The sequence below is a fragment of the Phyllostomus discolor genome, chromosome 5 (genome assembly GCF_004126475.2).
Source record: "Phyllostomus discolor isolate MPI-MPIP mPhyDis1 chromosome 5, mPhyDis1.pri.v3, whole genome shotgun sequence".
Taxonomy (NCBI): Eukaryota; Metazoa; Chordata; class Mammalia; order Chiroptera; family Phyllostomidae; genus Phyllostomus; species Phyllostomus discolor.
The window spans coordinates 139141350-139163515 of NC_040907.2; the positions used below are offsets into that span (position 1 = coordinate 139141350).

Consider the following 22166-nt stretch of genomic DNA (forward strand, 5'->3'; position numbering starts at 1 on the left):
AGTCCAGGGATGAGGTCTCTTTTTTGTAAGCAATTCACAGTATTTCATTATCTTCCACATGAATACTAAAATTTGTGTGTGTGTGTTGATATATACAGATATATAGTATGTGTGTATATACACACTCTGTGTACATATACACATATATGTGCATATACATGAACATATATAAGCAATTATAGTAACACATTGAGTTGTGTTTCACAGTGTAGATGGAAATTATTAATTAAAGTTTCCCCATAATTAACTTATTTATACTAAATTGGTTTTTACACTCCCCTTGAATAACTGGGAGTCACATTCATATAGATAAAAGCAGCAATGTTTAAGTAGGCAAATATTTAAAGAAAACATCAAATGCCTTTTTTTAAACTGTAAATATCCTTCATGATACATTTTCTGTATTTATATTTAAAAGTATTATTTTAAGCAGCTATATCCAAGAAAGATCTGCAAAAATGTTTACATTACTACAAAATAAATTATTCTAAAGTATATATTATCAAATGTGTACTTCATGTGTGACTGTATACCAGAAAGAGAGGAGGTCAGGAAGAGAGGGAGAAAAGGAGGAAAAGGGAGAGATCACATCTATAGACATTGAAGGTTAATTTGCTCACAATTCCTTGAATAAGCTTGAGGTGGGAGATTTGGGTTGGCTGTTCTCTCATTAAGTCTTGTTTCCTAAGTGACTCTCCTTGTGTCAGTTGAGAGTGTACACATGCACACACACATGCTTCTTTCCTTCTTCCCTTGCCTTCTCCTTCTACTTTTCTCCTCTCCCTCTCCCTCTCTCTCCCCCTTCTTGCTCTCCTGCTTCTCCTCTTCTTCCTCCTCCTGCTGAAACAATCTGATGTAGATCCAAGCTAAGTATTTCATCTGGTACCCACAACCACATGCACAGTCACAACTACACAACTCAAGTAAACAGGAATGTTCTAATGCTGGAAGTAAAACTGATTTGTTGTGGTTATTGAGAGACAGTTTTATCAATCTTCTAAATGAAACTAAAACACAAGAGTGATGTAAGTTCTTTTTAAGGCTAAGACACTGATTGATCTTATAAATTATGTTCTCTAGGATGTGTAAATACACTGTCTTACACTGAGGAAAGGCATGTTGGAGATTGCCCTTATGATATGCATGTTACCAGGAAGAAACTCAATCCCTGACAGGGTAGGAACCAACTAATGAGCAGCAGTTTTCAGATCCGAATTAAAAATAACCTGTAACACAGATTCTTTTTTACATAATCAGGTCTTCAAGTTAATAGTTGTATTTAATACTTGAAAATGCTGAGAATACGGAATGGGCACCAATGTTGAAAGGGAGTATTATGTAGAAATCACACATTGGAATGTTTGAACACTTTGGTGATAAAAACACATATTGAAAAGGTAATATAACAGGGAAGATTTTTATATCACTAGACTTAGGTTTACAAGTAACCTAGTCACATAAAAGAAAAACTATCACAAGGAACTAATTTCCTAGTTATCATTATCAAAGGACTCTGATAAAACCCATTGATCAAAATGAAAAGTTTTGAGAAGTAAGAATATTAAATCAGAAGCATACACTCACTCACATTCTATATTCAGGTGATAAGCATGGCCTCTGTAACTTTCAAGCAGACTAAACTACAATATTGAATCCCTAATTCATCTTATATTCAAATGATTTCATATCCGTATCTTTACTTATTTGCAGGCATCCAATGAAACCTTTGAAATTCCCCTCATGTTGACTGGAAATGTAGTGTTAAGGAAAAGGCTCAACTATGAAGATAAGACACGCTACTTTGTCATCATTCAAGCTAATGTGAGTATTCGAATACTCTTATTTTTCTCCAGGGAACATATGAAGTAAGAGCTTGTTTAAAATATTGAAGAGCTCTTAGAGTGCTCAGTATAATTTGCAGCCTCAACAGGAAAGTACTGCCCTCGGTGTAGTTCACTGTATTCTTCTGCATGGGAAGTGGGATGTAATGGGGCGTGAAGGTTGTTTCTACTCACCGTAAACTTCACTCTCTGAATCACTGGTACCCACTCTTCAATAATTGTTTTTTAGCTCATACTGAAATATTTCTCAGAACATGATCCACCAAACAAACAAAGCAGAATCACCTTGGCACTGAGCCTCACATCCTCTAAATACAAATTTCATAGGGAAGAAGTGAAAAACCTGCATTTTTATTAGCTCCTCAGGGGATTCCAAAGATACTGGATGTAGAGAACTGCCAGATTGGAAATCTTTTCCCTCATAGCTATGATTTATTGAATAGTTGTTCACTAAATATTAGCTACTATGACCATAACCATGACATGTGGACAGTTCCTTATATAACTTTGACATTTTTTATTATTATTATTAATAATGTTATTATTTTAATAAAATCCTTAGATTGATGTGGTTCAATGGTTGGTTTGAAAGCTCATGTGTATCACCAAGTTCGAGTTCCTTCTATCCTTAAATTCTCTCCTTCCCTTGAAAACTGGTCATTTTTCCAATGCCATGTCTGCTGGGCTTTAATGAGTATTATAGCCATAAGCAAAACAACTATATTTCAAGTCTGAAAGAAAGCAAAAGGAAAGAGTGGTAAACCTAGGACTCTTTATGTTTGTTGATTTTGTTTCCTTTTATCTGAGAGGACACTTTCCCAGCATCCTTTCCCATTACAGAATGGATCACATGAGTCAGCATAGAAGGAAAGTTGAGGAAGTCTGTGTGTGGTAAAGGGAAATGAGACAATCATCTCTGGATGACAGCAAGTATGGCACACTGATGACCTGGAAAAAAGAAAAACAAAAAACAAACAAACAAATAATGTTGCTACTGAGAAGAATGGGACTGGCATTTTAGGGGGAAAACTAACAGAATGGCCACAGATAGCTGTAAACACTGGAAAAGTCCCATACCAACAGAGAGGGCCATCCATATTCTGAAGAGGTAGTCAGACTCCAAAGCCATTGTGTGTGTTTAACTACTTCTATGCATTGTAATCGTACTCATATAGCAGAACAGAAAGAGGCAGCAGGGAGTGGCAAAAGGAAAGCATCCTCCGTCAGCCATTCTGAACGGGTTTACAGGCTTCCCCCCTTATTTGCAGTTTCCCTTTCTGTGGTTTTAGTTACCCTCCATCGCCTACAGTCTGAAAATATTAAAAGAGAAATTACAGAAATAAATTTATAAATTTTAAATTGTGTGCCTTTCTCAGCAGTGTGATGTCATGTTGCCCCGCTCTGTCCTGTCAAGGAAGTGAATCACTCCCTTGTCCAGAGTATCCATGCCGTATATTCTACTTGCCCATTAGTCACTTGTTAACCATCTAATTGTCACAGCAATGCAGAGCTTATGACCAAGTAATTCCTATTTTATTTAGTAATGACCCCGAAGTCATTTATATAACTTTTATTACAGTACATTGTTATAATTATTCTATTTTATTCTTGGTTATTTTTGTTACTCTCGTACTGTGCCTAACTCATCAATTAAACTTTATCAAAGGACCCATAGACAAAGACAATGGGTGTGGGGGGATTAAATGTGGGAGGTGGAGGGGATAGGGACAACTGTAACTGAACAACAATAAAAAATATTAAACATCAGCATTGATATGTATATAGAGGAAAAAACAGTATATACATGGTTTGGTAGCTAGCACCTGTGGTTTCAGGCATCCACTGGGGGATATGGAATATATCCCACAGGTAAGAGGTCAAAACCCAAAATCCAGCCAAGTAAATTTGAAGATCTAATTGGCTTTATTACACAATTCGGGAAGCTGACAACATCCCATCAACCAAGTAGAAGGTTGCTTGGAGGGATTGTATAAAATGGAAAATTTTTATATAAAGAAGGGTGAAGTGAGAAGGTATTAGCAAAATAAAGGAAATAATTATATTTAGACCAGGAGGACATCATCTTTGGGGGCGGGTACAGAAAGCCTAGGGTTTTATTATGCAGAGTGCCTCTTCCTCCCTTGGAAAATGAAGAGGGCCTGTGTGACAGATCACTCTACTGGTGCTTGGCCAGAAACTTCCAGACTGGTTGATTAAGATTATATTTCTGGTGAAGATCAAAACTGAAGTTAGGTCAGGTAGTAAGTAAACCTAGGTTTGGTATAATGGGCTTTAGCACAAGTGACACTATTCTGGGCCTGTGGGTTTCTTTTTTAACAAGGGTAACTTGTATGTGTAACAAGGTGCTATTAAATGGCTATTTTTCCCTTTCTTAGAGATATTTCATCAGAAAGGAGATATATATATATATATATATATATATATATTTACATATATACACACATATACATATATAGTCTGTGTGTGTGTATGTTTGGGTAAGTAGAGATAGAAATATAAATTTTAAAGCCAAATTTCTAGGCTTGCATTAAATATTTGTAAGATTTGTTTTGTTTTCAAGTCAATGTGAGCTGTCTTGGTTTCCAGTGGAAAAGGCTAGAGAGAAAACTATGAATATAGGAAAAGTATATTTCCCTATATCTATATGAAACAGGCCTCTCAGAACTTTCTCCAAACACTCAAATGTTTAAAAAAAATTTCTATGTAAGGGAATATGTGAACAAATGATACAATTTCCCTTTTCTGACTCAGGATCTCCAATGAAAATCACCAAAAATGTCAGATTTTTATGGTATGTATTTGAAAGCTAATTTTTATTTCACTATTTAAAATGAGCTAACTTTTTAAAGAAATGTAATGTAACAGAAATCTGAATTGCCATCTAAATTTTAAATGTTTATAAAGACATTTGAAACAATTTTTATTCAGTTTACTAGACTACTCATAACTAGGGAGAGAGTGATAAGTTTTTAGCATGTCAGGGAAAAAATTATGAGATAGAAGTATATACATGAATCATTGAAAGGAAGGAATGGCATGGGAGAGAAGTTGAAAGATTTATATTTATCTATAAAATAATTTTTATATAAATTTAAAACATACAGTACAACATGTGAATGGTAACTAAAAAAGATTCATTTCTAGTGTTTTTGTTTCCAGAGGATAATTTTTTTAAAGATTTTTTATTTTATTTTTAGAGAGGGAAGGGAGGGAGAAAGAGAGAGAGAGAGAAACATCAATGTGTGGTTGCTGGGGGCCATGGCCTGCAACCCAGGCATGTGCCCTGACTGGGAATCGAACCTGCGATGCTTTGGTTCTCAGCCCGCACTCAATCCACTGAGCTATGCCAGCCAGGGCATGTTTTGAGAGGATATTTTTAACAGTTTACTCTGTTACAGTTGTCCCCACTCTTTGTCTGTTTTCCCAACTCTACCTGGCCCCTGATCCACCCTCCCTCAACCATCAGGTCATCACCATGCTGTTATTTCTGTACATGTGTCATACATATATATTCTTGGGCTAATCCCTTCACCTGTTTTCTTCTAGTTCCCCTCTTCCCACTCCCCTCCAACAGCTGTCAATCTGTTCTATGTATTTATGCCTTTGTTTCTCTTTTGTTTGTTAGTTTATTTTGTTCATTAGCGTTCACATATAAGTGAGGTCATATGGTATTTGGGGTTTTTTACTGTGAAAATATCATAAAAATCCAGAAATATGAATTTAAAACAATATTTGCACCCTTATCTTCATAACAGCATTATTTATAATAGCCAAGATCTGGAAACAGCCTAAGTTTGTGGGAAGCTGGAGTAGAGAGAACACATGGCAAGGTGGCAGCTGGTGGACCAGGTGGGCAAGGTGGTGGCAGAAGACCAGAAAGTCCCACATTTGCATGCAGATAAGCTGGGAGGAATAAATAGCAAATGAGATAGACTGTGTAACCCAGGGTTCCAGAGCGGGAAACAAAAGCCTCAAAACCTCTGGCTGTAAAATTCTATGGGAGTTGCAGCTGTGAGAGAAACTCCCAGTTTCACAGGAGAGTCTGGTGGAGGAACACACAGATCCTAGAATGTATACAAGCCAACTCACCTGGGAATTAGCAACAGGGTAACACCTGACAGGATACAATCTGCTTGTGGGGAGTGGGGGAACTGAGTAAGAGTGGGATAAGAGCTGAGCAAACTGCATTATTCCCTCTCTGACAGCTTCTCCCAAATACAGCACCACAACAAAGTGAAGTGGGTTGCCCTGCTCTGGAGAATACCTAAGGGTCTACCCTTTACAATGGAACAGGTGCTCCAGGACAAAGAGATGTGGCTTAAATGAAAGAACAGATTATAAGTCCAGAAAAGAACTAAATGATGATGAAATAGACAACTGTGGCAGATTCTTGTCTGCAAGGTTCATGTATGTTATGGCTGCTCATGAACAAATACACACAAACAACAGAAGTCCTGTGGAGAAAAAGGGATGGTGTGGTTACTCTCTGAGACAGAGGGGGGCAAGAGGCCCAAGGAGCCAGTCCCCACCTGGACCAGCTTTTATTGCTGCTCTGGGTACATTACAGGGAGGGTTGTCCTCATTTACTATGCACAGGTTCACTGCAGGGGATTACCTTTTACAGATAACAAAGGAAAGAATGTTGTTAATTACTTCAAAGAGAAGAATGTTGCAGACCCAGAGGGAAAGTGTTTCAACCAGTCACACTCCATACTTGGGAGGTTTGGCTCAGATTTTAGGAAGCTGCAGTAAGCCCTGTTTCAATTCAGAGTGAGGGAGTTTTAGCAAAAGCAAGTCTCATAGCAGTCTAGGTACAATGCAAGCCTGATTCCCCAAGGGAAAACCTCTCCATAGGCCTGGTCCTGTGTGCCACACACACCCCATTGGTTTTCCATGTGAGGGTTGAGCTACATTTCCCAGCCATTTGAAGCAGTTCCCTACAGCCAACCTATCAGATGCAGTGTGCAAAACACCGGTAATCAGATGCTTACACAAATGGTTGAGTACAGTCACAAGATAAAGGAAGAAGTGAAGGCTATGTAAAGTTAAAAAAAGAAAAAAATATATATATACAGAAAAGCAATAGTGAAGGGAAGAAAACTGGGACTCAAGTCAAGATTAGGGAGGAAAAAGGAAAAAAAATAAACATTCAACTGGAACAGAATGAAGAAATAAGAATTAAAAAAAAATAAGGAGAGTCAGAGGAACCTCTGGGACAACTTTAAACATTCCAACATCTGAATCATAGGGGCGCCAGAGGGAGAAGAGGAAGAGCAAGAAATTGAAAACTTATTTGAAAAAATAATGAAGGAAAACTTCCCTAATCTGATGAAGGAAATAGACATGTAAGTCCAGAAAGCCCCAAGAGTCTTAAAGAAGTGGGATCCAAGGAGGAACACACCAAGGCACATCATAATTAAATAACCCAAGATTAAAGATAACAAGAGAATCCTTATAAGCAGCAAGAGAAAAGGAGACAGTTACCTACAAAGAAGTTCCCATAAGACTATCATCTAATTTCTCAAAAGAAATCTTACAGGCAAGAAGGGGCTATATTCAAAATCATGGAAGAAGTATTCAAAGTCATGGAGTACAAGGACCTACATCCAAGATTACTCTATCCAACAAAGCTATCATTTAGAATGGAAGGGCAGATAAAGTGCTTCCCAGATAAGATAAAGTTGAGGAGTTAGTTATCATTAAGCTTTATTATAGGAAGGGACTTATCTAAGAAAAAGAAGAAGATAAAAACTATGAATAGTAAAATGACAACAAACTCACAACTATCAACAATTGAACCTAAAAACACAAAAACAAAAACAAAAGCAAATTAAACAAACAATTGGAACAGGAACAGAATCACTGAAATGGAGATTACATGGAGGGTTATCAGTGCGGAAGGGAAAGGGGGAGAGTGGGGCGGGGGAAATTTACAGGGAATAAGAAGCATAACTGGTAGGAATGAAATAGACAGGAAGAGATTAAAAATAGTATAGGAAATAGAGAAGCCAAAGAACTTATATGCATGATGGATATGAACTAAGGGGTGGGAATGCTGGTAGAAGGGGTGGTGCAGAGTGGTGCAGGGTGGTGGGGCATAAAGGGGAGAAAAAGTGAGATAATTGTAATAGCAGAATCAATAAAATATACTGTATATACATGCATATATGTATACATACATACATACATACATATCACTGGTTTTCTTGAGAAAATTTGCACATTTATTATCTACACTTTTTATATTCAATATGACCATCAATGAGGGAATGATTAATCATAGAGAAAAGCAGAAAAAAAATCTCAGAAAGGAATTTCAGAGAAGTATAAAAATCAATGAGATTTTCTTTTTTTTTTTGAAATTTCTAATAAATCCTGTTACCACAGACTCCAATTTAGATGTTATCTTGAGTTACAAAAAAATAAAATTCATCTCTATACATAGATTTTCTTCAAAGCAACTCTCTTTTATTACTTTTATCCTGAGGGAAATATTAAGAGGGCATTAAGACCCATTAAGAGAAACATTAAGAGGGCATATCAAGACCCCTTAAACAATTGTGAGAAATAAAAAGTTTACATTTTATTTAGAAGCATAGCAAGAACAATTTCTGGATTATCATTAGGGGGCTATTCTTTTTTTTTTTAATCAAAATCAAACTTCTAGAGAAGAGACACTAGCTGCCTTTAATAAAAAATAAAATTTTAAAAAATATACAATTACTATTTCATTCTTAGCTCTTTTAATGACTAAGCATATTTTAAAAGTTGTATAAAATCCAAGGGCAGAAACCTTTTACTAAATTCCCTTTTAGGTTGTTTAGCCAGCCTAATAGAGTGATTAACAGGAGGACAATACATTTAATTTTATATACAAAAAAGCCCCATAAAAAAGTAAATCTCAAAGAAGTAACCAAAGCAGGCATCTGTTATGGCTTTAGACAAGGAAAAAGTAAATTTGTAAAGAATGGCAAAACAAAGAGGTTTAGCTTGGGATAGTAAATTAGTGAGGACTGACAAGATGTGCTTGTAGCCTTCTGGGCCCTAAAGTATCTATTTCTAGTGATAAGGATGCCTTCTAAAGTCCTAAAACCGGTAGGGTATTTTTCACATTGGAGATTCATTTCCTGCTTTCAGAGGGATGAAGGGGAGTCGGAGTGTTGTTCTTGCATGTTAATTCAAAATATTCAGTACCCTGAAATGGCACACATTCAGGTGGCTTATTAGGTTTGCCTTCAAAACATTACAATTGTATGGGCTTGGGTACCAAAAATCACGTCTATACTTTTAAATTCAATCTATGTAAACAACTTTTCAGAAATAACTCCCATTCTGACCTATCTACTTCCTATTGATATATGGAATAAGTGCTAATTTTACACCCATTGGTTTTTAGCTCTGCCAGTTTCTTAGGCATATTCTGGGGAGTGAGACTGGAATGGGATGGGGGTGGTCAATAGTTTAACATTTATAAATGTTCAAGTAAAGAAGGAAGGTAGTTCAAGTAAACTACGGTACTATCCTGTCTACTGCGATGCATTCAAATTTTAAAATTGGTGAACAGTGCAAGCAAAAATAAAATTTCAAGAAAAAAAAATAACAGAGAACGCTTCTAAAGTGATTTAGACCAAGGCAATCTTGTTACTGCTGCTTTCCTTTTTGAATGTAGAAATTTAACAGATTCAAGTCGCTAAGTTTTAAATTTTTAGTCAGCGGTATTCTATCTATCATTGGTGAACAGAAATGGGACACAAACCTTCAAGGTCTTAGGTAACTGAGTTAGGGTCAAAAGACTCAGAGCAACTTTAATTATGTTGCAATATTTACTTTTTCTTTCTCTACTGCAAATACCTGATAAGGTAATGAGCCTTTAATATATGTATCTCTGAGTGAGTTTGGTAGGTGCTTCTAGCCATTTTATTAAATTACAAATTACTTGAATACTAAGTATATAAGTATAAGAAGTCTCTTTATTCCAAGTTTCCTGTGATATTGCCTCAAAAATAAATTGGAACATTGGCATGTTTGCCTCACACTCATTTTAAAACCAGGTTATATATAATTTCATAGCATTTTTTAAGAGTCCACATCTTTCCTGGCCCCGCTCCATGCAATCACTATTAAACTTAATATACTTCTCAATATAGAGCAGGTACTGAATGAATTAAAAACTAGAATTTTCTCTATTTTGAAAGAATCAAAGTCATTAGAGTTGTTTTATTATGTTTACATTATCACAGTTGAAATATTTTCAGCTTTATATCAATGTGCTTTGTAAAAAATGCATTGTGGTATGTTAGTTTTCTCTGAGATATTTATAAAAGTAACTTTCTGTGCAGTTTTACTAGGCACATATTTTTGTAAATTCTTTCTTGAAATGTATTGATGAGAATTACTACTTACATAGTAAATCATTCACTCAAAAGCAATGGGGGTCTTTGCTATGCCAGACCTTATTTTATAGCATGACTACAAAGAGTCATACATTGTGTTGCCATCCTATGGGGCCAGATATTTGGAGACTTTGAGTCAAGATGGTAAGGGCTCAGGGACCAGGGCAATACCACTTTTCTGTGAGTCATTAAGGATGCTCCTGCCAGCTTCAGGCCCATATCTTGTTGAAATTCCTTTCTAGGATTTTCTAGATTGTGTTGAAGATATGTGTATGATTTTAAATTCCTGTATGTCAGTTTTTATGCTTGGTTATTCTATATTTCCTTGCACAACCACACTCACAATTATGGAAGTTAGCTAAGGGTTTTATGTACTTGTTTAATGTTAGCCCGTGTATGAATGATATGTGAAATAGTAATGCACATTGTGTAAACACTAATGAAACCAACTTGGATAACACATGCATGCTTGTCATCACATTTTCTAAGTTAATAGCATGTCTTACTTGCAAATGTTTAAAATGTTAAATATTATCTTATTCTTATAAGAACACAAAAAAGAAATGAGGAAGGAAAATAAGAGAAAGAAAGAAGAATTTTTGGGTAGTTTTTAAATATGTGTTGGATTTTCACATAGCAGTGAACACAAATGTAAACTTAATGGAATCACATAAAATATTTATTCAAATAAGCATATTTTATTTATACCACTCCAAATTTATAACATTATTTCTTTTACATAGAATAGTGTTGAGCAGTAACATTTTACTAGAAAGAGCAAAAGGTGTTTTTTCATTTTTTTCAATTACCAGCGACGACTTTAGATATATTTTTAAGATCCAATTTGGTTTGAAATGGGAGAAAATCATCATAGATTAACACCTTCCATGGGCTCACAAGTTAGAAGTATGAATGAGACCTATTTTCATATTTCTCATTATGTTATATATTTTGGTGACAAGTTGTGGGGAATCTTGACATATGTAGAAATGATGTTGGTATTTTTCATTACTACATCTCTATTCATTATAATAAAGAGAAGCAGAATTTTTCACCCCTAAAATGATTCTTTGATATTAGAATTATTTTAGTCTGATTATTTAAAAGCAAAACAAAACAAAACAAAACAAAAAGACAGAAGAGAAGCTCTGAAAACCAATTAGAAGTTTCCCTTTTGTAAGAGCAATTTACAATTATAAGGGAAAGCTCCATTTGTTAAGCTGTGTCCCTTTTAGTATCTGGAATAGAAGGATGACAAAATCTGTAGAAATTTATTAATGCATAAGGCAGGAACTTAAATTTGAATAACAACCATACCCTAATTTACTATGCTTTGTCTAAAAACCTGTCTCTCTGCCTGCCAATATCTTCTTTTCCTTTTGTCTCTAGTTGGAGATGGTGTTTCAGATAGATGGTGGTTAGGGCCATTCGGAGGTTACCCAGTTTTTGTAGCATCTCCCATGAATATAGGAGACATGAATACTATTAAACTTGTTGTTTTTCTACTGATAATCTATCTTTTGGTACTGGAAAGTCTCAGTGAAGAATATAGATAGGTGGAAGGAAAATTATTCTTCCTGCCCCTTGCAATATATTCTTCAGTCCTTTTTTTTCCACTTAAAAATGCACATTTTATACATCAGCACTTTATAAGTGATATCTTTCCCAGTATGAGATAAAAGGCTAAATTATTGTTAGTAAATATATACCCTTTTTTAGGCACTTGTATCCATTTTATGGAATAGTAAGAGATTTGTTTTTAAAAGACTGAAAAAAAAAAGACAGGATAGAAAACACTCTACTTTGTCCACTGCAGTGTTCTGGTGGTGACGTATAAGGTATAAGGCTGCGTAACATGCCAATATGAAAATACTGATTCTGGAATATTAAAATAGTCTCGCCACATTCAAGATCACATAAAATGTTACTTATGTAACGTTTTTTTCTTAAATTGCAATTGATACAGGTTTTTTTGTGAAAATTCAGTCATAATTTTAAACTGGTAGGGTTTATGATCCAGTTGTATTTTACAAAATTTAAAGTAAACCCATAAATTTACTTTAAATTAAGATTTTTATATATGCTAAAATTTATACACTAAAAGTATAATTTTAAGGAAAAATAAACATATGCTACTAAACTAAATAACATTAACAAGTTTTTGCACAGAGAAGGAAACCATCAACAAAATGAAAAGACAAACTACATCTGATAAGGGATCAATTTCCAAAACATATAAGGATGCCATACAACTTCACACCCCCAAAAAATTAATTAAAAAAAGTGCAAAGGACCTGTAGACATTTCTCCACAGAGGACGTACCAATGGCCAACAACATATGAAATCATGTTCAAAATCGCTAATCATCAGAGAAATGCATATCAAAACAACAATGAGATATCATGTTACACCAGTCAGAATGGCCACTAACAATCAATCAACAGATAAGTGCTTTTGAGGATGTTGGGAAAAATGAATCATTATACACTGTTCAAGGGATTGTAAATTGGGTCACTGGGAAACATTGCAGAGGTCAAAAAATCAAAAATAGGGCTGCCAAATGACAAAGCAGTTCTACTTCTAAGATTATTTATCTAAAAAAAATAAAACACTCATTCAAAAAAATACATGTACCCCCATGTCCACTGCAACATTACTTATAATATCCAAGATGTAGAAGCAACCTAGATGTTCATAGATAGATGAAGGGATAAAGCATATGGGTCCTGGCCAAGCAGCTCATTTGGTTGGAGCATTGTCCCATAAACTAAAAGGCTGAAGATTATATTCCATATCAGGGCACATACCTAGGTTGCAGGTTGGATCCAAGTTTGGGGCGAATTATTTCACTTACGCTAAGTGAAATAATTCAGACAAAGAAAGATAAACATCATGTACTTTCACTTTTATGTGGAATCTAAAAACAAAAAATAAAACAAATTAATAAACAAATCAGAAACAAGTCCATAGATATGGGGAATAAGCTGATAGTTGAAAGGAGAGGGAGTAAAAGATGGGTAAAAAAAAAGCTTAAGAAAGGGGGAAATTTTTTAAATTGCTAAACAAATATCAATGTCTCTAAATATCACATAGGAAAACATTTTGTAAGCTACATAAAGTAAAATAAAAATCTATTAGTGTATTACTTAATTTTTAAAAGTTAATGAAGTAAATTCATGTAACATAAAATCAACTATTTTAAAGTGAACAATTCAGTGGCGTTTGGCACCCTCACATTGTTGGGCACCCACCAGCTCTATTTCCCAAATATTTTCATCTGTCCAGAAAGAAACTCTGTTACCTCTAGCAGTGGCTTCTCATCCCTGCTCTCCCAGTTCCTTGCAGCCACCCATTTGTGTACTGTCTCTTTGAATTTACCTATCCAGAATATTTCATATAAATGAAATTATACAACATGTAACCTTTTAATCTGTTTTTTTTTTTACTTAGAATGATGTTCTGAATGTTTATTAAAGTGTAGCATATATCAATACTTCCTTTTTTCTGTGGCTGTGTTATTTATTGCACACACACACAAACACTAAAATTGTCTATCCATTCACTTACTGATGGATGTTTCAACTGTATCCAATATTTAGCTATTATGAATAGTGCTGCTCTGAACATATGTGTGACTGCAATTACTTTTTGTAGTTAGGATATGCAAAACAGAATTTTAAAGATACAGAAAAAATAATGATTTTTTAAGATAGTCAAACACAAAGAAATGACATTTCTAGTTTCTACCATCATGAATGATAAACTCACTACTACTTTCATAGTAAATGTTCTGGATAGGGACGAATGGGTCCAATGTTTCTTCCTTATGCCCTCATGATAAACACCCTTTAGATCAACATAATTAATATAAATTTCTGATGGAATCACTCTCACTCCTTAATATGGGCTGCACATGATGATTCCTATTCAAAGACCTGGAGAGGGAAAAAAGAAAGAGAAACTGCAATGGGAAAATCTGACAGACACAACCTCAACCAGGTGATCAAGGTTAACATAAGAGATAAATCATGTTAATATATACTTTAGATATAATGTGATGAAATGATACTTTACCTCCATGGTCTCCCCAACCCCCAATGCCAGTCTAATCTTTAGGAAAATCATTATGTAAAGCCCCATTGAGGGACATCTACAAAGTACCTTATTAGTACAGTAGTGCAAATTATCCAGGTGATCAAAAGCAAAGGGAGCCTGTTAAATGGCCAGAGGAAAAAGGAGCCTAAGAAGACATGATGACTAAGTGTAAAGTGGTATTCTGGATGGGATCCTGGAACAGAAAGTGGACATTAGTTAAAAACTAGGAAAATCCCAATGAAATATGGATCTTAGTTAATAACAGTGTATTGTCAAAGCAAAAACTGCACTGGACAAAGTTAAATGGGTAAAGAAGACTTCATTCAAAGCCATTACAGTGGGAAGGAGACCAGAATGCAGTCAACCCCCCTGAAAAGAAGGGCTGGAGAGTTGTTAAGTGCTGGGGTGGGAATCCTCTTCATAAGGGAAAACATTTTTTTAAGTTTTAAGATATGAGATTATGTATAGTAATGAAACTTGTGTCAATCATTTCTCAATATATATAAGTCAAGTTAATGACCTTATACAGTCCTGTAAGTTAGTTATACCTCAATAAAAATGGAAAACAAAATAAAAAACAAACAAGAAAAACTGTTCTCTCAGAAATATGTCTAGTGAAAAAGGAAAAAAGTTGAAACATAATTCCTAAGAATGAAGAGACAAGTAAAACAACTCTTATTTAAAAATTTGGAACACTATGTTATTTTAATGATACCAGTAGACTACATGTAGACAAGTAATGAATTCAAAATACATTAGACCAGAAGAAAATCATGAGACATACAAAAACATTTCTTTAATAAAAGTACAACAGTCCTGGTGAGTTTTATTTTCTTTCCTTCTTTTTATGTTCTTCCTCATTTTTCTTTTCTGAGGCATGTTCTTAAAATAACCCATATAATCTAATAAATCTAAATTGATTGAAACATTAAAAAAAACTGAGTTGGAAGGAAAAAAGGTCCATCTTCACTTGCTAATTGTTCTTCTCAAAGGGCAAGTAAAGCCCTGACCATTGTCGCTCAGTTGATTGAACATGAACCCACAAACTGAAAAGTAGTGGGTTCCATTCTGTCTAGGGCATGTGCCTAGGTTTCAGGTTCAGTCCCCATTTGGGGCATATGCAGGAGACAACCAATTGATGTTTCCATCTCTCATCAATGTTTCTCTTCCTCTCTTTCTTCCTTCCCCTCTCTCTGGAAGCAATAAAAGAAAAAGAAAAAAAAAAAAAACATTTTTCTTTCTTCATGATGAGAGACAGTTTCACAATTTGGAGCAAGACTCCTCTGAAGTTGTGCTCCTGCCCTCTGACACTAAGAAATAGGAGCCCTATCTTCCTTGATGATTACATTTCAAAGGGATGATTTCCAGGTCCTTGAGAAAGAGATTTGGGCTGTAAAACTGTCAACAGTTTGAGCTGGGATGAATATGAAGGTGCAAACATCTTTTTGAATTAATGTTTTCATTTTCTTTAGATAGAAGTAGAACTAACTGCTGGGTTGTATGTTGGTTCTTTCTATTTTTGATTTTTTGAGGAATCTTTGAATAATGTTTTAGTAACTACATGGTAAATGATGGTCACTAGACACATCACAGTGATTATAAGGCATCTAAATGTGGAATCATGTTGTACATTGAAACTAATATAACAATGCATATCGACTATTGTTTAAAAATCTTAGCTGGGAGAAAATTCATGTCCCAAAGGAGCAGAGAAACTTTTTCAATTGCAAGTTCTCTAAAGTAAATGCTCTGGGAAAACAGAAATTAGGTGATGATTATCAGTAAGAAATCTGTCAAGAGTTTAGTCAAACTGAGGGAAACATTAAGTCCATTGTGTTGGGTTTTTCTTTCTCTCCCACAGGATCGTGCACAAAATCTGAATGAAAGGCGAACCACCACCACCACCCTCACAGTGGATGTGCTGGATGGAGATGACTTGGGTCCAATGTTTCTTCCTTGTGTCCTTGTGCCAAACACTCGTGATTGTCGTCCAATCACCTATCAAGCTGCCATACCTGAGTTGAGAACTCCGGTAAATATTCTTTTCCTTTTCACTTACACCTCTTGAACCCCAGTGAGATCCTGTTCAAGTATTTTATAGACATGTTAGGTGAGAATAGAAAACTTCACTATATGAATGTTAAAAACTATGTATGCCCAAACCCAATTTTGGAAACTATGAGAAAATTTTTGGTCACATTGAATAATTATATCATTTACAATGTAGAAGACATGTTATAAAGCCACAACCTATTTACATAGATTCATTTATTTTTCCACCTATAAATCATAACAGAGTTATGTTCTCAATATGTGCTGGGAAACTGAAAAATAATTCTAACATTTATTTAAATTCACATGTAAACATGTGATCCTAAATCAAAGGACATGCAGTTAAAGAGGATGTTCTTTAGTCTCTTAAGTTTTTGAAATGTTATTGGAAGTTATACTTGGCTCTCTTGAGACGGAAGCTAATGAAAACTGAATGCAAATATTTATCCCTTAAATATGTATTTTTAAAAAAAAGTGGAAAGGTAAGGCATGAACATACGTTTTCTACACTCAATTCTGTACCTAATTTTTAAATTTCTAATGAAGGTATAAATTAGCGTCAGCTTGGAATTCACAACTTGGACCTCCCTGGATGATAAATACTTGTACCTAAGAATAAAAATTATAAGGCAAGTAGATATCCTGCTTAGGCATAAATATTGAAACTATTAATTCTGTGTTAGAAAAGTCTAATTCCCAGGAATCAATTGTTTGATGAATAGCTTTGTAGTTTCTCTGGGAAACTTTAAGTTTTCTGAGTTAGTAACACAGCTCATAATGTCAGAAATTGATGGAAAGTAATTGATTTTTATTCTTAGCCATGTGAGAACTGTAGGGATCCTTTCAGTATCTGAGATTTTTAAAGAATAAAACAGAAATTCATTCTCCTAAATGTAAATTATAGTGAATTCTACCCATTTCAAGGAGTTTTTACTCAATATTTTATTTATTGACTATGTGGTCTTACTTGCAGTAGACCTCAAACAACTGAGAATCACTTTTGTGACTGCTGACATTCTTGATTGCTGGCCTAATTGGCTAATATGAACCAAAAAAAGCTGGAGAAAAAAGAATAAATGTTATGATGTGCACTCAATAAAGAAAATAATGTAAATTTCAGCTAAATGGGTGATTTTTCAGACAAAAAAGCTCATATTGATTTTGTCTGGGCAAATAGTTAGAGATTACGTGAAGTTATATGCCATTATTTTGTTGAATACCACCACTAAGAAGACTATTAATAATGGTGAACAGTAAGGATTTTTTTAATCATGAGGAAAAATAATATTTTAATAATTTTTTTCTGAGTTAATTTATGTAGCTGGTATACCAGTGACATCCCAAGATAAGGAGCATACAGAAATAGTAATGATTAGAATAAATTATAAGTCTGACTATTAGTACTTGATGTACTAAAATAAAGGAAGACAGAAGTTGCTGTTTGGGAAGCAGAGTGGACTGATTTTACAAAGAATCTTTGAGCATCTCTTCCTCTTCCTTCCAAATTATGGAATAAGTATCTCTCTCATAGTTATGTCATTTCATGCTAGCAACAAAGCCATGCTCCAGATTTGGGGTAAAAATTATATTTGATAATAATGACTAATGGTTATATTGAATCTTCAGTTCATCATGAACTATGGTAAATTCTACAAAAATATTAATTGAAATACATTTGCATAGTTACCATTATAATGGTCCTTTTACGGATGAGCTTTCTGAGGTATAAAGTTTAAGTAGATTTCCGTGACTTATAACCAACAAGTAAAAGTATTTTTCTTTAAAATAATGTATTTTGAATTAAACATAATGGTATACACTTGATAAAATTGTATGCTTCATTATCATTTTAAGATTGACCCATTCTTTAACATTCTGTGAAATGAAGAGTGTTTTAATTTTACATACTTAAATAATTATAGCAAATATTTATCCTTTAAAGGGGATATTTTTATTGCCATGAGAAAAAATGTAAATATGTGTACTTGCAAAATAGGCAATTTTTCTGATTATTTGACACCTTGACTGAGGGCTGGGTACAACTTTCAGAGTGGTTCAGTAAGAACACTGATCTGGCTGTTGGCTCAGCACAGCCAGGACTGCAAACCCCAGGCTTCACTTCTGCTCCATGTGGGCCTCTCCTAGGCTGTTTGGTTCCCCCACAGCAAGGTGATAGATTCGAAGAACAAACTTCCTGAGAAGATTAGACAGAACTTTTTTTGAACTAGTCTCATTTGTTACTTCTGTTGTCAAAACTCTGTCAGGTTCAAGGAGTACAATTGCATAGCATACCCTAACAGCAGGAGTACCTCAATTGCATTGAAAGAAGAACATATGGAGAAGGCAGTGTTTTGTGTGTGACAATCTTTGGGAAAATAAAATCAGTCATAGTGCTGGCATCAGATTTCCATGTGTTCTTCCACATGCTATCTTGGACCTCCACTGATTACTAGCGTTAAGAAGTGGAGCTGGTTCTTGAGTTTCATGTTCAAATTGCTGTGTTTTTCTCTGTCTTAATTCTTTTTTATTTTATTTCCATTACATATTTTGTAAAACTTCTGGAAATTTCAGTCAATAGTGCTGCTCTGAACATGCATGTAAGTGTAATTACTTTTTGTAGTTAAGATATGCAAAACAGAATTTTAAAGATACAGAAAAAAATAGTGATTCTTTAAGATAATTAAATGCAATGAAAGTAAAAACATTCCTAGTTTCTACCATAATGATAAGATATTGCTATTTAGAGCGAGAGAACTAACCATTAATGTCAGCTAGACAGGAAGTGATTACTCTAATTACATTCTTGCTGATTTTTCCTGAACTAATTCTACAGATTTTGAAGGTTTGACACCTGCTCACCTTCTTTGTGAAATTTTCCACTAATTACCTCAGTGGTATTTTTGATTTGAGAAGCCATTCTAAGTTTCACTACAATGCTCCCAGAATTTATGAGCTCAGCAAAACTTTAAAAGGCAATCTAGTACAGTGTTTAACTCATGAACCTGAATATAATAAAAATAAAAATGTACTATTAAAATGCAAATAATCATATACTTAGAGATAAACTTATATGTAAGTTATATATTTTCTATTATAGAAAATTATCTTTAGAAAAATGAATATCTTCATAAACACTAATATTGATATTATACTGGATATGTAAATATATAAATATCGTGTCTCAAGGCTACTAAAGCAATTTGTAGTCTTATAGCTAATTATTATTTATTAATTAATTTGATAAGTATCTATTGGACCTTAATGGATGTTGTATTCAATGCTAATCAAGGAGACTTGACAACTAGGATAACATAAAATCTTTCTCATATGCTGTTTATATTCTTACTTTCTGATTCTCTTAAAGTTGTTATTATTCTTATGTAGTAAAATTGTTTTAGTGTTGTGAGAAAATTCTTTAGAATTTGGAGAGTGTACAATCCATAGCTCTATCTTTTCCATTTTCTATTGAGGCACAAAAAGAGTAAATCCTTACACATTTTTTTCAGAATTGAACAGGTGTATACTGTTTGGCTGGTTGTTTGCCTGGTTGGTTGTTTGGTTGTTTTTTGCTGAGTAATTTGTCCCTGAATAGAAATACCACACTATTAATATGATACTACTGACACATCATCTGTGTTTTCTGTATCTCCTTCATTTATTGTGTCATGAAGTTTTCAGTATTGCAGCATGAGTTCCTACCAGACAAGTCATTAGCAGCTAGAATTCACGCTCTTATTTCCTCCCCAGTCCTGGTTTAAAGTCTTGGGTTGGATACCAGGACTGCTGAGTCACAAATATCTCCACTGTAGTCTTTGTCACAAAGAACTCCAGTTTTCATGTAACTGTCCAATACAGTTCCCCTGTTTATTTATGATGCTCTCTTCTTCCAGGGAAGCTTTCTCAGTTATTAAAAGTGTTAATTTGCAGTAATGTACAACATAATTTGCTCTTGGCTCATATTCATTGAATCTGTTACAGCCTGGAAACTCACTTCTCTCTTGTCTTCTATGAAACTACTGGCTCTTTTCCTCCCCTGGATGGCTCTAGGTTTCTCCTCATAAATCATTAATGATTTTCTTTTGTAAATTAAATTTATCTGCTTGGATTCATTATTTATTTATTTATTTAATCCTAAGGAAAAATGCACACTTTTATCCTTTGTGACTTGTTTAAAACTATATGTTGTCACTAAGACTTATCAAACCTATATCAGTGAATTTTATTTTTCTCCAAAGAGGGATGCTCTGAATGTTCTAAATGTGTTCTCTGACTTGAACTCACTCCTGAATTTCAAGCTTATGTTTATTACTTTTCCAAGATATTTTTCACATGTTTCCCACAGATGCCTTATTATCCTTTCTAATGAGTTCGGATGCATCCACATTACCTCTTGCTGCTTTGGGGGTCGTTGTTGATTTTGACCTAGACTTCAATTGTTACAGGGTGCAGCCAAGAGGGGGGACCCCAAATAGGCATTTGAAATGGGGTCCAGAACTCAAGGTGTCCAGGAGATTTTAAGGTGTCTTCACCCCTTCCCCCACAGGTGTGAGTTGGGGGAAGGGGCACACAGAGCAAGAACATGCAGGGCAGCTAATCCATGGCATGGTCATTTAGCATACCTATAGCCTTTGGCTGGTCACTTAGATATGCTAAATAGCTATGGCCATGCTCAAGGCCAGGGGGATGGAAAGGGACCTTACCCCCAAGATGGGACCTGGGAGGCAGGTCCCCTGAGTTATAGCGCCTGCGTGGGAGCTGGGAGAAGATTGGCTCCATGACATGGGGTGACACCTGCCCAGACCCACGATGGCGACCAGAAAAGCTGGAGAAGACAGTAGATTGAGGGCAAGTGTGCCCAAGTGTAGGAGGAGTCGGAAATGGGGCTGCAGAAGAAGATTGGTGCGGGGATTTAAACACAGACACGGCAGCCATTGAGGGAAAAACCACGCGGCCTTGACGGAGTGGAGACTCCTGCAGCCCTGAGAGAGGGAGACCACGCAGCAGCCTTGGAGGAGAGAACCATGCAGTTTTGGCAGAGTGGGGACTCTCCGTTCCTGCAGCCCTGAGAGAGAGAGGACCACATGCCTGGCAGAGTGGGGACCCCCACAGCTTTAGAAGGGGGAACCACCACCTGGTTTTAGCAGAGATCCTGGTGACTCAGCCGAGGGTGCCGGGAATCCAGGGAGGTCTCCCAGTCGAGATGGAGTTCTAACTGGGAAGAACCAGAAGACTACCTAAGTCATGGACTTCTATTTCCTTTCCTGAGATACGGTACTCTGGACTGGGCAAAGGGGGAAGGAAGGAAGGACTGTGTGTTTGTGGGTGTTTTTAGGGACTTTAGGATTTTTTTTTGATAAAGACATTAGGTCACTGCTTTAAGTTAGTATAGCATTAAATAAACATTTTCTTTCCTTTTCACGAATCTCTGGCATTGAGAGACGTCTTTCCCAGGGCAGTGGACATAACGGACCGGGGCCTTCTTTTAATAATAGTATATCATCCCAGGCCCCCCCCTTGTGTGTTCTGTAACACAATGACCCCCATCCCAAATTCAATCAACCTCCAAAAGTACTTTCTGTACTGTCTGAAAAATGTCATTCAAATATGTTGGATGACTACTTCCCCTTCTAAAATACCTATCTAAGTCAACCCTGGACTCCCAGCCTCTATCCAGTCTCTCCTACCCTCAAACATCATCTCAATGAAGAGGGTTATTTATTTATTTATTTTTAAATATAATTCTGATCCGATTGCAAAATAATT

At 35.3% G+C, this 22166-nt stretch overlaps 1 protein-coding gene across 2 annotated transcripts in view; it reads left to right on the top strand.

Annotated features, from left to right (window-relative positions):
* PCDH15 (protocadherin related 15) overlaps positions 1 to 22166 on the top strand; it is a 775879-nt gene that overhangs the window by 365556 nt on the left and 388157 nt on the right. For both annotated transcript variants that reach the window (XM_036026943.1, XM_036026942.1), the window contains exons 8-9: positions 1711 to 1821; positions 16213 to 16383. In XM_036026943.1, the coding sequence (XP_035882836.1) occupies positions 1711 to 1821; positions 16213 to 16383 (282 nt within the window). The remainder of the gene's footprint in view (positions 1 to 1710; positions 1822 to 16212; positions 16384 to 22166) is intronic.